Genomic DNA, 17,832 nt, shown 5'->3' with positions numbered 1-17,832 from the left:
TCAGCGCCAAAACTCACCAGCACCCTGCCTGCTCTTCAATGCGGCCGCCGCGTGGTTGCAAACGTACGGACCGCCACAGTGGCCATAGGGCTAGCTACGCCAATGAAATGGAAGCCAATGCTATATTTCCCACATTGCATCCAATGTGGATCTCAGCAAGGCCATCTTCCCCTGAAGCCATGATTACAATGTATGCACTAGAGAAGTGGAAAGTTTTCCCTCTCTGTCTGGTTAATTGTTAAGGTAATCAGAAAACATGGGTGTTCCTAAACTAAGAACATGGCACTGGAAAACACATTTCTAAGCATTATCATTGAAACAGTTAGTCCGCTGTCTAGACCCTATGCCTATACAGACTTCCTCTAATGTAAATTGCAGTCATGTTTACAGGCAATCAGGCCCATGTAGTTTGTAAAATGCATTATCATGCAAAAGCCCTGTCACACATGACAACACTGCTAATTCAATTGAATGCGCTCTGTCCGTACACATGGTGAATAAATGGCTATCCCCTATGGGTGTATTCAATTTTATATGGCTACATTAATATGGCAAAGAACATGCACTGGTGGTATACATGTTAGATATCTCATGTGGACTGTATTCACATGAGGGCTATTACATGCACTTCTTCAGCCCTGCCATTCCACTACTGATCTTTAGCAACTAAAGCTGAAGCAGCCCATGTCAGAATAAACTATTTTTGACTTATTTAAAAATTACTATTGACTGGATAAATTTCACCTATAAGTGGTGCCTCGAAGGCCACACGGTCTGGGTACGTAATGTGCAAAGTGAGACATATCTATTAAAAATCCAAGTTACCACATTACAACTCTAGAAATAACGATATACGTCATTCACACATTGTTATAATGTTTAACACACATCTGATTCAGTGGTGAATATAGATTTGTTTTAAATAGGGTGCAAGGTTCATTTTATAAAAGTTTCCTTTTCTCAGCCAGCAAGCCCGAACCGTAGTTATTCCAGTTCTGATTAGGCTCTCTTATAAGAAAGTGGGTTACTGGTTGAGGCGGGTGAAACCCTACTCAAGCAGCAGCCAGAATCATTGGCAGGATAAAGTTACAAGCAACCCCAATTGACCCTGTGCTTAACCCTGTGGTAGCTTGGCACTTAAGCAGTCAGGCTTAACTTAGAGACAATGTGTAAAGTATTTATGTAGCACCAAAACAGCAACAAAGTGAAAACACAACTTAGGTAAAATCCCACACCAATTACAAAAATAGAGTAAATTGTAATATATATTTTGACACCAAAATGACAAAAATCCAATCGGTAGAACTAGAGTTATGATTTTTTACCGTTTTTAGTAAAAACAAGAACTTAAAAGATTAAAGTGCCAATCGTAGACATCTAGTTGCGCAAGACCGTGTCAAAGTAAAAAAATATGGCCGACCGCAAAGGATTGTGGCTCGGATACAGGTAGTGAATTGGGCCCGGTCAGCACTTACTTTGGACCGAGAAGAAATTTTGAGAAAAATATTCTGAGAAGGTAAAAAATCAGCTGGGCAAGGCTGCAGGTGGTGTCCGAGAAGGGAGTGTAATCGTCTAGAGGGTTTGTGTCAAAGCCACGGTGAAGATTTTTACGTTCAGACTTAGTTTCCTTTTTTTAAGTCGAAAATCTCCAGTGGGACAAAGCAGGAGGATGTAGCCAAAGACAGCTCCAGGGGCTGGGATACCCCTTTGATGAAGGTCTGCTGAACAGGATTTGCTGCTGCAGAGAAGGATGTAGCAGAAGCAGGCTCGGAGTCAGGCCAACGGGGGTTGCACCATGGGCAGACAGACAAGCAGGTTGGTCCTGGCCTCCCCTCGGTTTTCAGAGCAATTTTTGGACAAAAATGTTTTAAGTCCTCAGCGTTGGATTTTGGCCACCTGACAACCTTCAGAACTACAACCAAGAGACCAGGACTTGTGGGACATCAGGTAGGAGGCTGGCTTAGTATATTGTGCACACTCTAAGGAGTGATGCACCTTGCACTAATCCAGGCAACTCATATGTTGATTTTAGTGGTCTTTGATACCATAGATAGCTCTCAAAGTGGTAAATGTGTGCAAAGAGCCTTCAGACTTATCTTGAAGGAGTGTAAAGAAGCTTGTTCTACCGCACTTAATCGACTGGGTAGATTATATGAGAAAGAACAACAGTGTTTTATTTAAAAAAATCTATTTATTATGGAACACAATAATTAACATATTGGTATATCTCCTACCCGGAGACATCAACAATACACACAAGAATACTTCAAAATAATCAGGTAAGTAGAACAAATATACAATGGTCTCCAGAGGGAGACCAACCCATATACTAAGAAAGTGGAATGCGAACTGCAAAGGGGAACAGGACCTGGACCAGAAGACTCAGAGGAGCTGGGGGAACAAGGAACCACCCAAGGTAAGTACCCAGGAATCTCACGGAGGGGCGGTGTGCAGAGAGGAAACACAGCTGCAGGCCCAATAGAAGTCAATGGAGAAGTTGCTTTGTAGTTTGAAAGAAGAACCCTTCCCAGAGGACCCTGAAGAAACCCTTTGGAAGACGGAAGATTGGAGAGCCACCCTATCTGTGGATGCCCCAAGAATCAGGTTACTTGCACCAGGGAAGCCGGGTACATGGGGTGAAGTGACAATGTAATATTTTGAAGAAGATGCCTCTGGAGATGCCTCTGAAGGAGTCCGGTGGAATCTAAGGATGGATTCTTTAAGAGGAGAACGTGCAAGCAGAGGGGACAGAGTCTATGCCACTCAGAGGTGACCACGAGACACGGAAGTACAATGCCCCCTGATGTTGGGAGTTTCAGGATTTAAGACGGTGACCTTGTCACTGCAGCTGTGAGGAGCAGGCAATGCTGAGGAGGACAAGGAGCTGTGCATGAGTTGTCCCATGTCGTATGTCGGTGTCCAGGTAGTTGGTATCCGGTGGGAGCACCAACAAGCCTTGGTAGACGCAATTGGCATGGAAAGAAAAAAGATGCAAATGTTGGGACCAGCAAAGTTCAAGGGACTCACCAAGTGCAGGCGAGTCAGAGCACGCCCAAGCAAGCAGGGGTTCCCACTGAATCAAAGGAAGACCCTCTAGAGAACCCACAGGCCGAAGCTACAGGAGTCGCAAGAGGACCTCAGACAGCTCACCAAAGATTGAGGCCCACAGTGCAGAGGATTCAGTGAGGATGCTGATCTTCGAGGGATGAGGTGCTGGAGGTTGGAGCTTCTTGTAACCTGAAAATCTCTGGTGTGCAGAGCCAACAAGCCTGAGGGCCAACCCACAAGAGGGCAAGGGTTGGAATGACTCAGGGGTCCTGCCGTGAGGAAGGGCTGGACAGAGGGGAGGATACTCCGCTGTCCTTTGTCCAGTTTTGCACCAGAGCAGGAACCAAGGGTTCCTAAACTAGCTCAAACTGGGGTATGCAAGGAAGGCACCAAATATGCCCTTCAAGGCAGTCTGGTGACGCAGCAAAGTGCCCCTACCGCAGCCCAATACACTAAGTCCTGTCTGGGAGGTGGTCACAAGAAACCTATTCTTCTATCTTCCTCTGCTCGCGCTCAGCTCAGCAGCTTGAGGGCAGAATCATGTCTGTGATCGGCAGCAGCACTATCTTGTTGGCAGACCCTGAAAGGCTGTTAACGGGAATACAGACGGGCCCCTAAGGAACCCCCAGTACATGGGATCATACCTCCAGCACCGGAATCAGTGTTGGGGTATGATTCCAAAATGTTTGATACCAAACATGAGCAGGTTCAGAGCAGCGATTTTATAGTAATACATCTCCTATATACCTTAAAATGGCTAACCACACTTACAAAGCCTAGAGAATCGACTCTGAGGTTTGTAAGGGTGTCCTACTCATGCAGGGACACCCTCACACTTGGGTGGCACAATACATGCTGCAGCCCATGGGTGATCTCTGGTATACCTATGCCCTAGGTACCTCAGTACCAAATACTAGGGACTTACAAGGGTATAACAGTAGCCAACTGAGGATGTACTAAAGTACTTAGCAGTGCCAATTTTGGGGAGATAGCACAAGTTGCTGGGGTCCCGAATAGCAGGATCCCAGCAGACTACAGTCAAAATACACTGACACCAGGCAGAAAGTGGGGGTAACTATGAAAGCAGTCCTACTTTCTTACACACCAGTTGGGGGTTTAAGGCCACCTCAGGTTAGGCCCAGTGCAGGTTTAAGATGTTGGGATCCTTTTGTGTTCCTGTGGCTCTGAACAGGAAGCCAGCAACTAGCCCTTAGAGTCACTCTAGTAGTCCTGGGTGCAGGGTTCAAACAGTCCTCTGAGGTTTCAAGACAGGCTCCAGGCAGCAAAGCAGTCTTTTTAGGTACAGCAAAGCAGTCTTGCAGAGTGCACAGCAAGTCACAGCAGCAGGCAGCTTTCTAAGAGTCATTCACAGGTTTACGAGTGAACTGAACAGTGGGTCTGAGGGTCCTGTTTTTATACCTGGTGCCCTTCCTCTGGAATGTGGGAGAAGCTGGAAGAAATTCAATAAATCTTACTAGTTACACCCAGTCAAGTGATCCAGGAAAAGCTGCATTCACAAAAGGGCTCAGGGCAGGAAAATGGCAACTTTCTAAAAGTGAAATTTCCAGAATTGTAATTGTAAATCTGACTTTGCAATTAAAGAAGATCTTTCATTACAATTTCATGGATTCCAAACATGAACAGGCTACCTGATCCAAATCAAAGGTTACTTATTAACTGTAATAAAGTAACCCATTAATATCCTATGAGGCAGGGTGGACTGACAGTAGAGAAATATTAATGTTGGTGTTTTTCACTACCAGGACATGCAAAACTTAAAAGTACCTGTCCAACCTTTCAATTACAACGGGCCCTTCCCTATGGGCTACCTAGGGCCTACTTTATGCGTGACACCTATTCAATAAAAGGGGAGTTTAAGGCTTGGCAAGGGGATTATATTGCCAAGTCAAATTTGGACATTAAAAACTCCATTTAAGCTGCAATGGTAGGCCTCAGATATGTTTTAAGGGGCTGCTTAAGTGGATGGCACAATACGTGCTGCTGGCCAACTGGTAGCATTTAATTTACAGGCCCTGGGTATATGGTATACCACTCTAAAAGGGATTTATAAGTAAATTAAACATGCCGATCAGTTGTAAGCAAATCAATCATTTTTCAGGAAATAAGCACAAGCATTTTAGCACTGGTTAGCAGTGGTAAAGTCAACAGAGTCCTAAGGCCAACAAAAATGAATTTCAGCACAAAAACGGAGGTAAGTAGGCAAAACATTTGGAGGAAGACTATCCTAAGGCCGGCAGGTCTACCAATAAGTATTTCTCACACATTTAAGTATGTGAGTTCTGTCGAGAAAGTTTGACTAGGCCCATGACAAGTGTCTTAGAACAGTGGTTCCCAAACTGTGGTCCGTGGATTGCAGGGGTGCATGACACATTCCCAGGGGGTCCGCAGACAGCAGTTTTTAAAAGCACGGCAACGTTTCTTGTGCAATCAGCAGTTTTCGCGCAACAATAAAAGTGTTGAGATAACGCTGGTAATTAATGTACGTGCAGGAGAGAGATGGAAGATTTTGTCAAAGATATTCTTTTGGTTACGATGCAATTTTTAAGTTACAATCGTAATCTAGGACAGTGAGCTATGAACTGCCATCAAAGAGCTGCATGCAGACTGCATGGTACAAGTTAGTAAGTTATGTTTCTTTCCAAATCATTAGCCTGATGCTGCTAGACAAGTTTGTTTGGGTAGAAATACATTCTGGTTATTAAAGTCAACGTGAACTACTGTGTTATGTTCTGAATCCTGAGTTTGTGCTACTCCAGACCAAGCATTCATAAAAAATTGCCTACCAGTATGGATGACATGTGAATCCTCTACCTTGTAGTCCCCTTTGCCTTATGTAACATTTTCAATACACTGATTTACACACGTAGATTCATTGTCTCTATATGTGTGTGATGTAAAATGTTCTGACTACCTACACGGGTATGAGTGGTGCTATAAAACAAATGAAATGCATGTGACAGAGGGGCTGTAGAGAGCTGAGAGGCACAGTTGGAAGGTGATGGTGAGGAATCATTGAAGAGCCCAAACAAAGATTGCTGTATTCTGTTGCACAGTAAGGTCATCATTTACTATTCTTTAAAAGCTAATACAATTAAATATATAATAACAAATGTGTTGTAGAATGCACTATTTGCCCCCAGATTTTCTTGAAGCCCCCCAAAGCCCCATTGGTAATAGTCAGACTCGCTCGCTGCACTTGATGTGCACCATATGAGGACTGGTCTGACAACATTTGCCAGGGCTGGTTTAGGAGCCTCGTTCTACCAAATAAAACCAAACCTTGAAAAATTAGTTGCTGAGATGCAGCACCAACCTTCCCACTAGAATGTTTTGATTTTTGCATTTTTTTCAATATAAAATACTAAAATCTTTAGTAATTCAAGTATTTAGTGTGCACACATTTGTGTTTTTTTTTCTCCAAATTACTATTTTAATGTTTGAAATTTAAATCATACAAATTGCTTGGGGGTCCCTAGGCTTCCAGTAGTGACTCCATAGGGGTCCTCATGAGTCAAAGGTTTCGGAACCACTGTCTTAGAAGATTCAGGGATATCACCTGAGTCTTGGGAGGATTGGGAGAATACCTCTTTGACATCAATGGAGAGCTGGTTGAAGAGCAGCAATTAACACCCAATGGTAAGCTTTGTAAGTTGATTAAAAAGAAGCACATCTTGAACAGCTGTTTTACAGAGTTGTTCCAGCATCTAGTGGACACCAAGGTCACTGTCACCAAATACAATAGGAGGGAAGTTGATCCATGGGTACAAATCAGGGTGCCTAGGAAAGAACAAAGGGAGACCACAAGAAGGATGGGTGAGCTCCTAGCGGACAAAGGAGAAGAATAACAAGGTAGGCCACCAAAGTACAGATAAGGGAGAGTAGAACCATAACATTACGGCAAGAAGGAGATTGGGCACCCAGAGGAAGAAGTCCCATTAGAAAGACTGGTGCTTTGACTGCTGTCAGCCAGGGCTCAAGTGAGGAAACTTCTCATGCCTCCGAAAGGTCTCTATTAGTGGGGAAGACCAAATAGGGAGCTACTGATGTGCTATCGGGAGACTATTTTCAAGAGGAAAGGGTCGGCTATGGCATAGTGTCTCTTACTTGGAAGGCGGGCCCTGAGTAAGCTGAGTAAGCTGGGGACTCTTACGGGGTCCAGAAATTCCTTTCAGGAGGCATCGGTGAACACGATTATCATAACTACATATCTAACTGACCCAGGTAGAGGACCAGCTGGTGTAAAAAGGAGACCTTGCCACAACAGCACCCAAACAAAATGCATTGTTCTCCCCATGTGTGCTTTGTAAAACTTGAGAATTAGAATTGTCTTAATCATTCTACTGTAAACACGAGAAATATATCTTTTTTTTCTTTTTTTAATTTTCTTGTTAGTCCTCATCTCACCGTAAAGCAACTGCAAATATAAGCAGGAAACCAACCTTCGATCGTAACCGCCCAGGGTTTCTGCTATTGCATTGGCTATAGGCCAGCCAGGCCAGCTTCTTTGTACAAAGCCTGGTGTAATCATTGGACTAAGATCTTAAGTCAGCCTCATTTCTTTGCCCCAAATCTAAAAGTTGGACCCAGATGTTATGCCCATCGTTATTTAAATACCCCGAGTCCAACTTAGCCATAGCCATAGCAGCCCGCAGCCAATTCTCGTAAAGCGGGGGAAATGGATCCTTCCATAACCTACAGATCTCTCTCCGGACAATAAGAATCAGATACATTAATAGACCTTTTTGCGCGACAGACATTGTTTTCAACACCAAATATTACCAAGGATAAATTCAACTTAAGATTGGCCTTAAAAATAGCACCAAGCGCACACTCCCCATTCTGCCAATACTCCTTCAGAACCCCACACTCAAAGAATATATGCAAGTCATCAGCCTGGGTGGACTCACATCTAGGGCATTTCGAGAACGTAAGAGGAGCAAATTTGACAATTTTTGGGGGGGTATAGTATAACCTATTACATAAAAGTGGTTCTTCTTTAAGGATGCAGGTTTAACTGCTTTATATAGCATCTGGAGAGAGGGTTCAAACATTTCAACAGCCACAGTCTCAAGGTCTGACGTATTCCAAACTACGTGTTGTGCAGGAGCAGTTATTTCATCCGCTTCCAGCATCTTCCTATACCAGAAACCAACCTCCTTTTTTATGAGAAGAGTATTCTCGCATTGAAGCTCGATTTCCCAATTTCCAGCTACATGTGATTTCTCAGCGGTATACCAGGAGGCTAGTTGTAGGTATTTAAATCTTGAAAAAGAATCCCCTTCTTTTGACCTTAAAACCTCCCAGGGATGAATCCCATCGGCGGATACAAGATCAGACCAGGTCCGGAGACCAGCTTTCTTAATGGGAAGTGCTAAACTATCCCTTAAACAATCGGGGAACCCCGGTGAATGCCAAATAGGGGCAAGATCAGAATAGTAGCCTATCCCCCATATTTTCCTGACCTTATACCACAGATTCAATGAAGCTGTCAAAACCTTCAAGCAAACTTTAAAAAAAAATCTGGGGCATCAACTTGTACAAGAAACCCTCTCCACCTCCTTCGAAAGCAACCATCTCACTCAAGATCCTCCCCCAATTAGATCCCCCTGTCATGTAGAGTAGTACCCGAATATTTTAAAACTGAAACGCGTAGGAATACCAAAGTATATCGGGAAGCGCCAGGCCCCCTTTCTGGAGCTTACGTCTTAATTTTCTCCATGAGAGTTGAGCAGTTTTGTTTGACCAAATAAAACTTCCTATTTTACTCTGTATTCTACTTATGTCGTTATGCAGAAACTCTAGGGGGATGGTGCTAAAAAGGTAGGTCAATTTTGGCAAGATAACCATTTTTACCAAATTTACCCTACCATATATTGTAAGCGGTAAGTTTGCCCAGCTTAAAAACAAACAGTCAATCTCCCTAGATACACTCTTAAGATTGATCCTCGGGATATCTTCTAAACTGTTCACTATTGTGATTCCTAAGTATCTAAGTTCACTACTTATTTTACCTGTCCAATTGTCGACATTCCAAACCATTACATCGGTCTTAGAGGAGTTTGCAAGGTAGCCTGAATAAGAGCCAAATTCCTCAAGGAGAGCCTCCACTCTTGAGAGGACCTCAGCGGGGTTATCAGTATACAGCAGCAAGTCATCCGCGTAAAGGGCCAGCTTGCTGCTGTAAGAGTGAATGCTGAACGGGACAATTGATCCATCGAGTCTTATTGCCTGAGCAAGGGGTTCCATATATAGATCAAAAAGTAAGGGCGAGATGGGACACCCTTGCCACGTTCCCCTTGCAATATTGAAACTCGATGTCACAATTCCGTTCAGCAAAATTACTGCAGAGGCACCCTGATAGAAGTTGATTAGTGTCTGTATGAACACGGGGCCGAAGCCCATTGCTCTTATAACTTCTCAAAGGAAGGCCCAACAAACACGGTCGAAAGTCTTCGCCGCGTCAAAGGTGCCACAGCCAAAGGCATTGACCGTGCCACAGTGAGATCGATACTGCACGAGAAATATATCAGCTGTATGTAAATGTTACTTACAGAATTGGGAAGTTCTCATCTAAACTCATATCACCTTATGTTCCTATTTCCCTCTTGAATTAGAAATGTGCAACTTCATCCTACCAGCTAAAAGTGACATAATATTGGTTATCACCTTTATAATATGCTCAACCATTTTGATACAGCAGAGCCTTCCAAATGGCTCTTGGACAAAACAGCATGGCTGCTTTTTGAGTTTGACTGAAATTGTAATTGTTTGGAGAGTTGGAGACCCTATTGACTTACTTTGAAAGCAAACACCAAAAGTTTGCAAGCAATAATTTATTGTGTAGTAATGTTTTAGTGGATACCACTGTAAACCATAAAAATAATTTGTGATGCTGTCCAAGTAACCAGAGACTGCCTCAGAAACATCAAGATAAGTCCACATCAACAATATCAACAATGACATAATGGCTAGCATCACTGACATGGTATAATATTGAAGTTTTTGGGACTACGTCAACATTTAATTTGCATGTGACAGCAGAATAACAGCGTTTTCGGTATATGTAACAACACATATCTGGCTATGTTTTAACAAATGGAAAGTTTCATTGTAAAAGATTTGGTACATTCCAAAATGCTGGTGAAAGGTTTCAGTTGTCTAAACCATTGACCATTTTTCCACTGACTTCACTTCATGAGTTATCCAACCTGTTCTCCTGCGTTGTGATGGCGGAAGATGGGCACGCTGAAACTTTTCGGTGGCTTCCTGCAGTTTCAGCTTCCTTTGTCGAAGGATTTCCTCTCTAAATCGGAGCTCTTTCTCTTCTTCTTCTTTACGTTTTTCTTCAAGGGCTCTATTTTCAGTTATGAAAGTGGGACACAAAAGAAGAATAAACTCAGTGGATAGGGAAATGTTTGTCATTAGACATAGACTGACACACCTTCAACTTAAATATATTTAACAACTAGTTCTACAGATGCATTGTTAGTCACCTAGAATGCTGATTACAAACATTTGACTATGTTTAAACTTTGCTAACATTGTTTAAGGGTGGTGGCTTATGCCCCCTACTTTCAGACCATTAAAAGGTTTGTCCCTTTTGAAAAGACATCACTGATCCAATTAACTAGAATACATTTTAAACATTCTGTTCTTATACCTGTTCTGTGCTTGGTCCTAATTTCTCCTGATTTGGCCTCGTGTTCAGAAACATGGATTCAGAAAGCACTACTTGTGCCTATTTGTAAAACTGGACTAAGTGCAATTTTGATGACTTGATACAAGGTTGATTATTGAAAGAGAAAATTGTGTTTGAAAGAATACTTGTATCCTGACTTAAGTTGAGTAAATACAAGCAGTCAATTTATTGACATTCTTTCATAGACAACTATTCTGGTTGGCTTGATTTGTCTACCACGATTTAGTGTTTGTAGTTCACTGCTGTGTATTCCTTCCCATTTTTATTTATGATGTAAATTGAAAACGATATTTCTTAGAATATGTTCTGTTTTAGGTGTATTTGTTTTATGTCCCACATAATGAAGACAACTATACAACTTCAAGATGAAAAAATTAAGTATGTGTAGGTATTGTGTTTTTATTTAATAAAAAACATTAAAAGAAAGAAGTAAGCCTCTGAACACCACTATGGAAATGGCATTATAAGATTAAAAATGTAAATTATGGGGGCGAGGCTAAGTTGCGCATGGAGTGAGACGTGTTTGCTTGTGTCTCCGCTCAATGGCGCTTGACTAAAGCTGCCTACGCCGTTTGCCAGGGCTCCTGCCTGGGGCCTTACTGTGGCTAAAGGATTGGGGGTGCTTTCGGTTGCCTGTGCAAGGCCCTACCTGTCCTGCCAATCCGGAATCTGGAGCAGACTCCCCACCACAGCCTGGTAGTCGCCATCTTGGGTGAGCCTCTCCGTGGTGTAGACCCCGCTGGATCACCTTTCTTGCCTCAGGATTCACAGCGGCTGATGCGGCGGAGGGGGAGGCCCACTCGAGATGCCTGGTGATCGAGACCGATCTGATGCCACGGGTCTGCTGAGCTGGTAACCTGCGCTGCCCTCACTGAAGCTTGGCAGCTGCCATCTTGGAGGAGCCCTCCCGCAGCACGGATTCCGCTGGGAGGTCTCCCTTGATCTGGGCTCGCAGCGGCTGCAGTGGTGACGGGGAGAGCCCCGTTCATTCTATCCAACATAGGGAGAGCAGTCCGTTGCGGTGAGATGCCCAGCTACGTCCTGAGAACCAGTAGGTTTCTTTGTACCAGAGGACTTTGCTGAACTGCACATGCAAAAGAAGTGAGCTGGGCACCCGTGAGCACCCGACCTAGGAGACTCAGATGAGTAGAATGCAAGGATCTCCCGGGACAGTCCCTCTGGCCTTAAGCTTTATCTCCCAGCTTTGGACGAAGCATTTATGAAGCTTTTCACCGAGGGCCCCTGAGAGTCACTTCAGCCCTGTTGTGAGCTTTATACTGGGGGCACCTACACGCTACCGTAATAGTGCTGATGGATGAGCCTGGGGGAAGAACTAGAGGCTTCAGACTCTTTGTCACTCCACAGAGTGGAGGCTGTGTGTGAGGGGGACAGCTTGGATGTGTCTGTTGCACCAGTGGCTGGGGGCGAATGCTGACCACGGCAACCTCCTTGTTGACTCACCTCTTTGTCTCTTTCGAGTTTGCTCTGAGGGGCCCGGAAGAGACTAGGTTACCTCTCCCTCTATGATTCTTGGGGCCCTGCCTCCATGTCTTGTCCTGACCTGAGTCCTGTGGCGCAAAGAGGATAATTATAATACTCTTCATCAACTAGTGTTCCTTGCCGTGAGTGGTGACTCTGGAGCTTACTTGGAGGTCTGATCGTTTGTTTTTTTGTCACGACTGCCCGTGCCCTGTGGATACTGTTGATTTTTTCATGCAGTGAGTGTCTATCCCCTAGACAACTTGGACCAAAACCAGAACTAGGGGCAGTGGGAGCCTGCTGGCGCGTCTCTGGAGTCCTACTTTTGTCCTTTGCATCCTGCGTTAGCTCCTTGTGGACACGGAGGTGGAGTGGACAGGCTGCTGCCACAGCTGACCTTTGTAGGAACCCCCCTTACTCTGCTCTGTGGATTCCATGGCAGTTTCTATCGTCTGAGGGTACGGAACAGGGGGAGCTCTCCTATGGAAGGAGTGTGTGTGAGGTCTCCCCTGCCCCCCACTGCAGACTCTCTACCCTTGGATGGGACAGATCTGTCGCATTTGCTTTGTCTCTGTGGAAAGACTCTGCTTAGCTCTACAGTCCCCCAGGCCTCATACGGAGACTGCCCCTAGGTGGAGTCTCCCACCTCAGGTTCTGCGAGACCCTGTCGACATAGCTGACGGAGATCGAGGGCTTTTTTTGGTGAATGACCTCACAGACACTTCTGAGGCCATCAGGTGGGATTCTTTTAAGGCTCCCATCTGGGGGGTTATCTCTACTATCTCAATTGCGAGAATCCGAGAATCCCGCCTTGTAGAGAACATACTCACCGCCGACATTAAAACATTAGAAAGGCAGGACCACCTTCAGCCATCCCTTCGTAATAAACATCTCCTTGCGGAGGCACGGGGGCAACTACATTTACATCACACTAATAAGGTGGAGAGATTGATTCTTGCCGTTAACCAGAAATTTTATGTGGGTGGAGACAAGGTGGAGATGTGTCTTGTGCAGCGTCTTCGGGCTTGGAACACGAGAGCGCATATAGCCAAACTCAAACGCCCGTATGATACATGGGCTATTTCAGAATCCGGTAAGTCTATGGTTCTCTCGGATTTTTATGAGACACTTTATGAGGACACTCCGGGGCCTTATGAAGCAGTCTGAGAATTTTTGGACTCCTGCCCCTGGGACACTGTTAGTGCTCATCACAAGGGTCCAATGGAGGAATCCATTTCGCAGGAGGAACTAGTGTAAGCTTTGTAACAACTCCCAACGGGGAAAACTCTGGGACCTCATAGCCTACCAGTAGCTTTTTATCGGATCTTTTTCCCGCAGCTCCGGGAAAATGTATTACACCTTTTTAACAGTTTCACGAGAAAATATTGTTTGTGTGAAAAAATATAAAACAAATGATTAGTTTGCTAAATCAATTCCGACAAGTAATAAAGTGTATTTTCCTCCTTTACAGGATCTTAGTTTTAGTAAACATTAGTAAACATTAGTTTTTCAATTACATTTTTTTGCTGTAAATGATGAAAAACATCTTTCCAAGATTACTTTAATATTTGTATTTGCTTTTTTAGTTCACTTCATGTTCGGATTGGCACACAGACCAGTGGCTGCACTTAAGATGACCGCCTATTGGTTCCTGTCATTTTCTAGTTGGGGCAGTATAACTCGACATTAATTCCTTTTTATAAAGATTCTCAGGAATCAGATGAAGTCTGAAAGTTTGTTTCAATGAAGGCATCCAGCTCAACAGCCACCAACAGCAACTGCCCGCCGAGGTGATAATCCTCATATCAAAAAACAACCGCTGAACTTTCTGATACTAACATAAGGAGATTCCACATTCTAACTAGCCCCAAGTATAAATACAACTAAACACATTTTCAAGATCTTTTCTGACTTAGTGAGACCTTACGGTCCTTCAATCAAGTCACATAACCACATTGTTTCTGTATCCAGGCAGCAGAAAAATGGTAAAGCTAATGTTTTGCTTCAGGCTTTTGCACCTGAAACTCAGGACTCAGAGTGAACTATCACCATACTATCCTTGGCTAAGTCCATTCATTTGTTCACTGTCAGTCAAGAGAATTGGGCCAAACTAGAAACAACTTAAGACAGGCAGGGGTGGCTATCTAAGCAATAAACACAAAGGTTATGATGGACTTCTCTATCATGAAGACTGTTTGTTTGTTGCTATCAGATTCTTGCAACAAGTCATGTTTTGTCACTCAGCAAAAAAAACATGGATAATAGTTTATGCTGGTGGGAGTCTATGAGAAAAGAGGAGTGGGTAATAGGAGGGAGCGATAAAGAACAAGTTACTTACCTTCGGTAACGATATATCTGTAAGAAACAGTAGTTAGTATTAGATTCCTTACCTTAGAATATCCCCAGGCGTCAGTCTGGATCCGGAAACTTTTGCGTAGCAGTACCCCTGCGCGTCGGTAGGCGTCGTCTGCAGGCGTCCCCTGCGGCTCCGCGTCGTCGGCGTCGTGCGCCGTGATGACGTCGCTGGAGTATATAGACGCCGCCTCCGCGCGCTGACGTCAGTTCTTTGCACACAGCATTTCCGCGCCGGAACGCGCAGAGCCATGTGAGAACTAACACTGGTGCCATGTGAAACTAGGGCCCTGAAAGGGATGTCCTTAACCCTAGGTATCAGTTCGCAGAACGGGGAGGATGGGTGGGGCGGTAAGGAATCTAATACTAACTACTATTTCTTACAGATATATCGTTACCGAAGGTAAGTAACTTGTTCATCTGAAAGAAACAGGTTAGTATTAGATTCCTTACCTTAGAATAGATACCCCAGCAATACCAACCCCGGTGGTGGGTCTGCGAACCAATACAAACCTACACCAGAAAGTCCTGGAGGACCGAACGGCCAAAGAAGCCATCCCTCCGGACTTGACTGTCCAGGCAGTAGTGCCTCGCAAAGGTGTGCAGCGAGGCCCACGTAGCCGCCTGGCAAATGTCCTGCAAAGGGACTCCCCGGCCCAGGGCAGTAGTAGCCGCCGTGGCCCGAGTGGAATGGGCCCTCAGCCCAACAGGAGGCTCCTTCCGAGCCAAAGAGTAGCATGCTTTGATGCACAGGACGACCCATCGAGAAATGGTTCGTTTCTGTACCGCCCTTCCCTTCTTCTCACCCACGTAGCCAACAAACAGTTGGTCATCCACCCGGAACTGGCGTGTGCGATCCATATAAAATGAAAGCGCACGTTTTGGGTCCAGACAATGGAGCCGCTCCTCATCTTTTGAAGGATGCGGAGGCGGGAAGAAGGAAGGCAAGGTGATGGACTGCCCGATGTGAAAAGCAGAAACTACTTTGGGCAGGAAAGAAGGTCTAGTTCGAAGAACCACCTTGTCAGGATGAACGGACAAGAAAGGAGGTTTCACAGAAAGAGCCTGGAGCTCACTCACTCTCCTGGCAGAGGTGATGGCAACCAGGAAGGCCGTCTTTAAAGTGAGAAGACGGAGAGGACAGGAATGAAGCGGCTCAAAGGGAGCGCACATCAAGAAGGTCAGAACCAGGTTCAAGTCCCACTGAGGCATCACGAACGGAACAGGAGGAAACATGTGCGTGATGCCTTTCAAGAATCTCAGTACAATAGGGGACTTGAACAAAGATGGCTGATCAGGTAGCCTTAAGAAGGCGGAAAGGGCAGAAAGGTAGCCCTTGATAGTGCCCAGAGCAGAGCCCTGCTGGGCAAGAGAAAGAAGGAAGAGGAGAACTTCAGAAAGGGGAGCAGAGAGAGGATCCACAGCCTTTGCTGTGCACCATGCCACAAATCTGTTCCACCGGCAGGCGTATACCGACTTCGTGGAGGGACGCCTGGCTGCCAGAATCACATCACAGACTTCAGGAGGCAAGTCAAATGGCCTCAACTGTCGCCGCTCAATCTCCAAGCATGGAGGTGGAGACTGGACAGGTTCGGGTGGAGGACCGTCCCCTGCTGCTGCGACAGAAGGTCCTCCTGAAGGGGCAGGCGGATCGAGGGACCGACTGACATGCTGAGTAGCTCGGGATACCAGTACCTTCGAGCCCAGTCCGGAGCCACAAGGATAACTTGGGCCCGGTCGCGCCTGATCTTCTTCAGCACTCTGGGCAGAAGTGGTATAGGCGGAAAGGCGTACAATAGACCGCAACTCCACTCGCGCCGAAAGGCGTCTCCGAGCGAGTGCGGTCTTGGAAACTCCAACGCGCAGAACTGATGACATTGCGCGTTCTCTTCTGTGGCGAATAGATCTAACCAAGGCTCTCCCCATTGCAGAAAGAGGCCTTTCGCCACGTCCGAGTTCAGACGCCATTCGTGATCCACCGAGCACCGACGGCTGAGTTCGTCCGCCCTGGCGTTCAGAGAACCTGCCAGGTGTTGAACCGTCAGAGTCACGCCCTGACGTTCCAGCCATTGCCAGAGACGCAGGGCCTCCTGGCAAAGGGTCCACGACCCCACTCCGCCCTGTTTGTTGCAGTACCACATGGCGGTGGTGTTGTCCGTGAACACCTGCACTACACTCCCGTTGACAAAGGGGAGGAATGCCTTCAGTGCTAGGTGAATCGCCCGCAGCTCCAACATGTTGATATGGAGCCGGGACTCCGCCGGAGACCAGATGCCTCTGATCTCCGCCTCCCCAAGTGGCCTCCCCAGCCCTGGAGGGACGCGTCCGTCACAACTACGTGCTCCGGTTGGGGAAGGGAGAGGGATCTGCCCCTGACCCAATCGCGGTCCGTAAGCCACCACTGCAATTGTCTCGCAGTGCCCTCCGAGATCAGGACGTGGTCGGATAGGTTGCCCTGATGCTGGGCCCACTGAAACTTCAGGTCCCACTGCAGAGCCCGCATCCGCCACCTGGCGTGATGCACCAAAAGGATGCAGGAGGCCATCAGCCCCAGAAGCCGCAGCGTCAACCTGACCGAGACCCGGGATAACGGCTGAAAGATGGGAATCATAGCCTGAATATCCCGGCCCCGCCGTTCCGGAGGATAAACCCGAAACTGCGCCGAGTCGAGAACCGCTCCGATGAAAAGGAGCTGTTGAGAGGGGCACAGGTGTGATTTCGGCACGTTGATGGAAAACCCCAGCTCGTGCAGGAGGTCTGCCGTCACCTGGAGGTGGTGGACGACTGTCTGGGGCGAGCCCGCCTTCAACAACCAGTCGTCGAGGTAGGGGAAGACTGAAACCCCTAACCGGCGCAGATGAGCTGCGACCACCGCCATCACTTTCGTGAACACCCGTGGGGCGCTGGTAAGGCCGAATGGGAGCACGATAAACTGAAAGTGCCCGTGGCCTACCGTGAACCGCAGGTAACGCCGGTGGGCCGGCAGGACGGGGATGTGAAAATACGCATCCTGCAAGTCCAACGCTACCATCCAGTCTTGCGGGTCTAGAGCAGCCAAGACCTGAGCCAAAGTCAACATCTTGAACTTCTCCTTCCGGAGGAAGCCGTTGACGTTCTGTAGATCCAAGATAGGACGCAGGCCCCCCTTGTCCTTCTTGGGCACCAGAAAGTAGTGGGAGTAGCAACCACACCCTACTTCTGGCCCAGAAACGCGCTCGATGGCCCCCTTGGCC

At 46.2% G+C, this 17,832-nt stretch overlaps 1 protein-coding gene and 1 long non-coding RNA gene across 3 annotated transcripts in view; one reads left to right on the top strand and one right to left on the bottom strand.

Annotated features, from left to right (window-relative positions):
* The window catches only part of LOC144772573 (uncharacterized), a 152,283-nt gene that overhangs the window by 33,294 nt on the left and 101,157 nt on the right, over window positions 1–17,832 (top strand). The window lies entirely within an intron of this gene.
* The window catches only part of CEP126 (centrosomal protein 126), a 430,075-nt gene that overhangs the window by 317,039 nt on the left and 95,204 nt on the right, over window positions 1–17,832 (bottom strand). For both annotated transcript variants that reach the window (XM_078656998.1, XM_078656997.1), the window contains exon 3: window positions 10,278–10,423. In XM_078656998.1, coding sequence (XP_078513124.1) covers window positions 10,278–10,423 — 146 coding nt within the window. The remainder of the gene's footprint in view (window positions 1–10,277; window positions 10,424–17,832) is intronic.

Source organism: Lissotriton helveticus, chromosome 8 (assembly GCF_964261635.1).
Source record: "Lissotriton helveticus chromosome 8, aLisHel1.1, whole genome shotgun sequence".
Taxonomy (NCBI): domain Eukaryota; kingdom Metazoa; phylum Chordata; class Amphibia; order Caudata; family Salamandridae; genus Lissotriton; species Lissotriton helveticus.
This window is presented reverse-complemented; position numbering and strand designations above follow the sequence as displayed.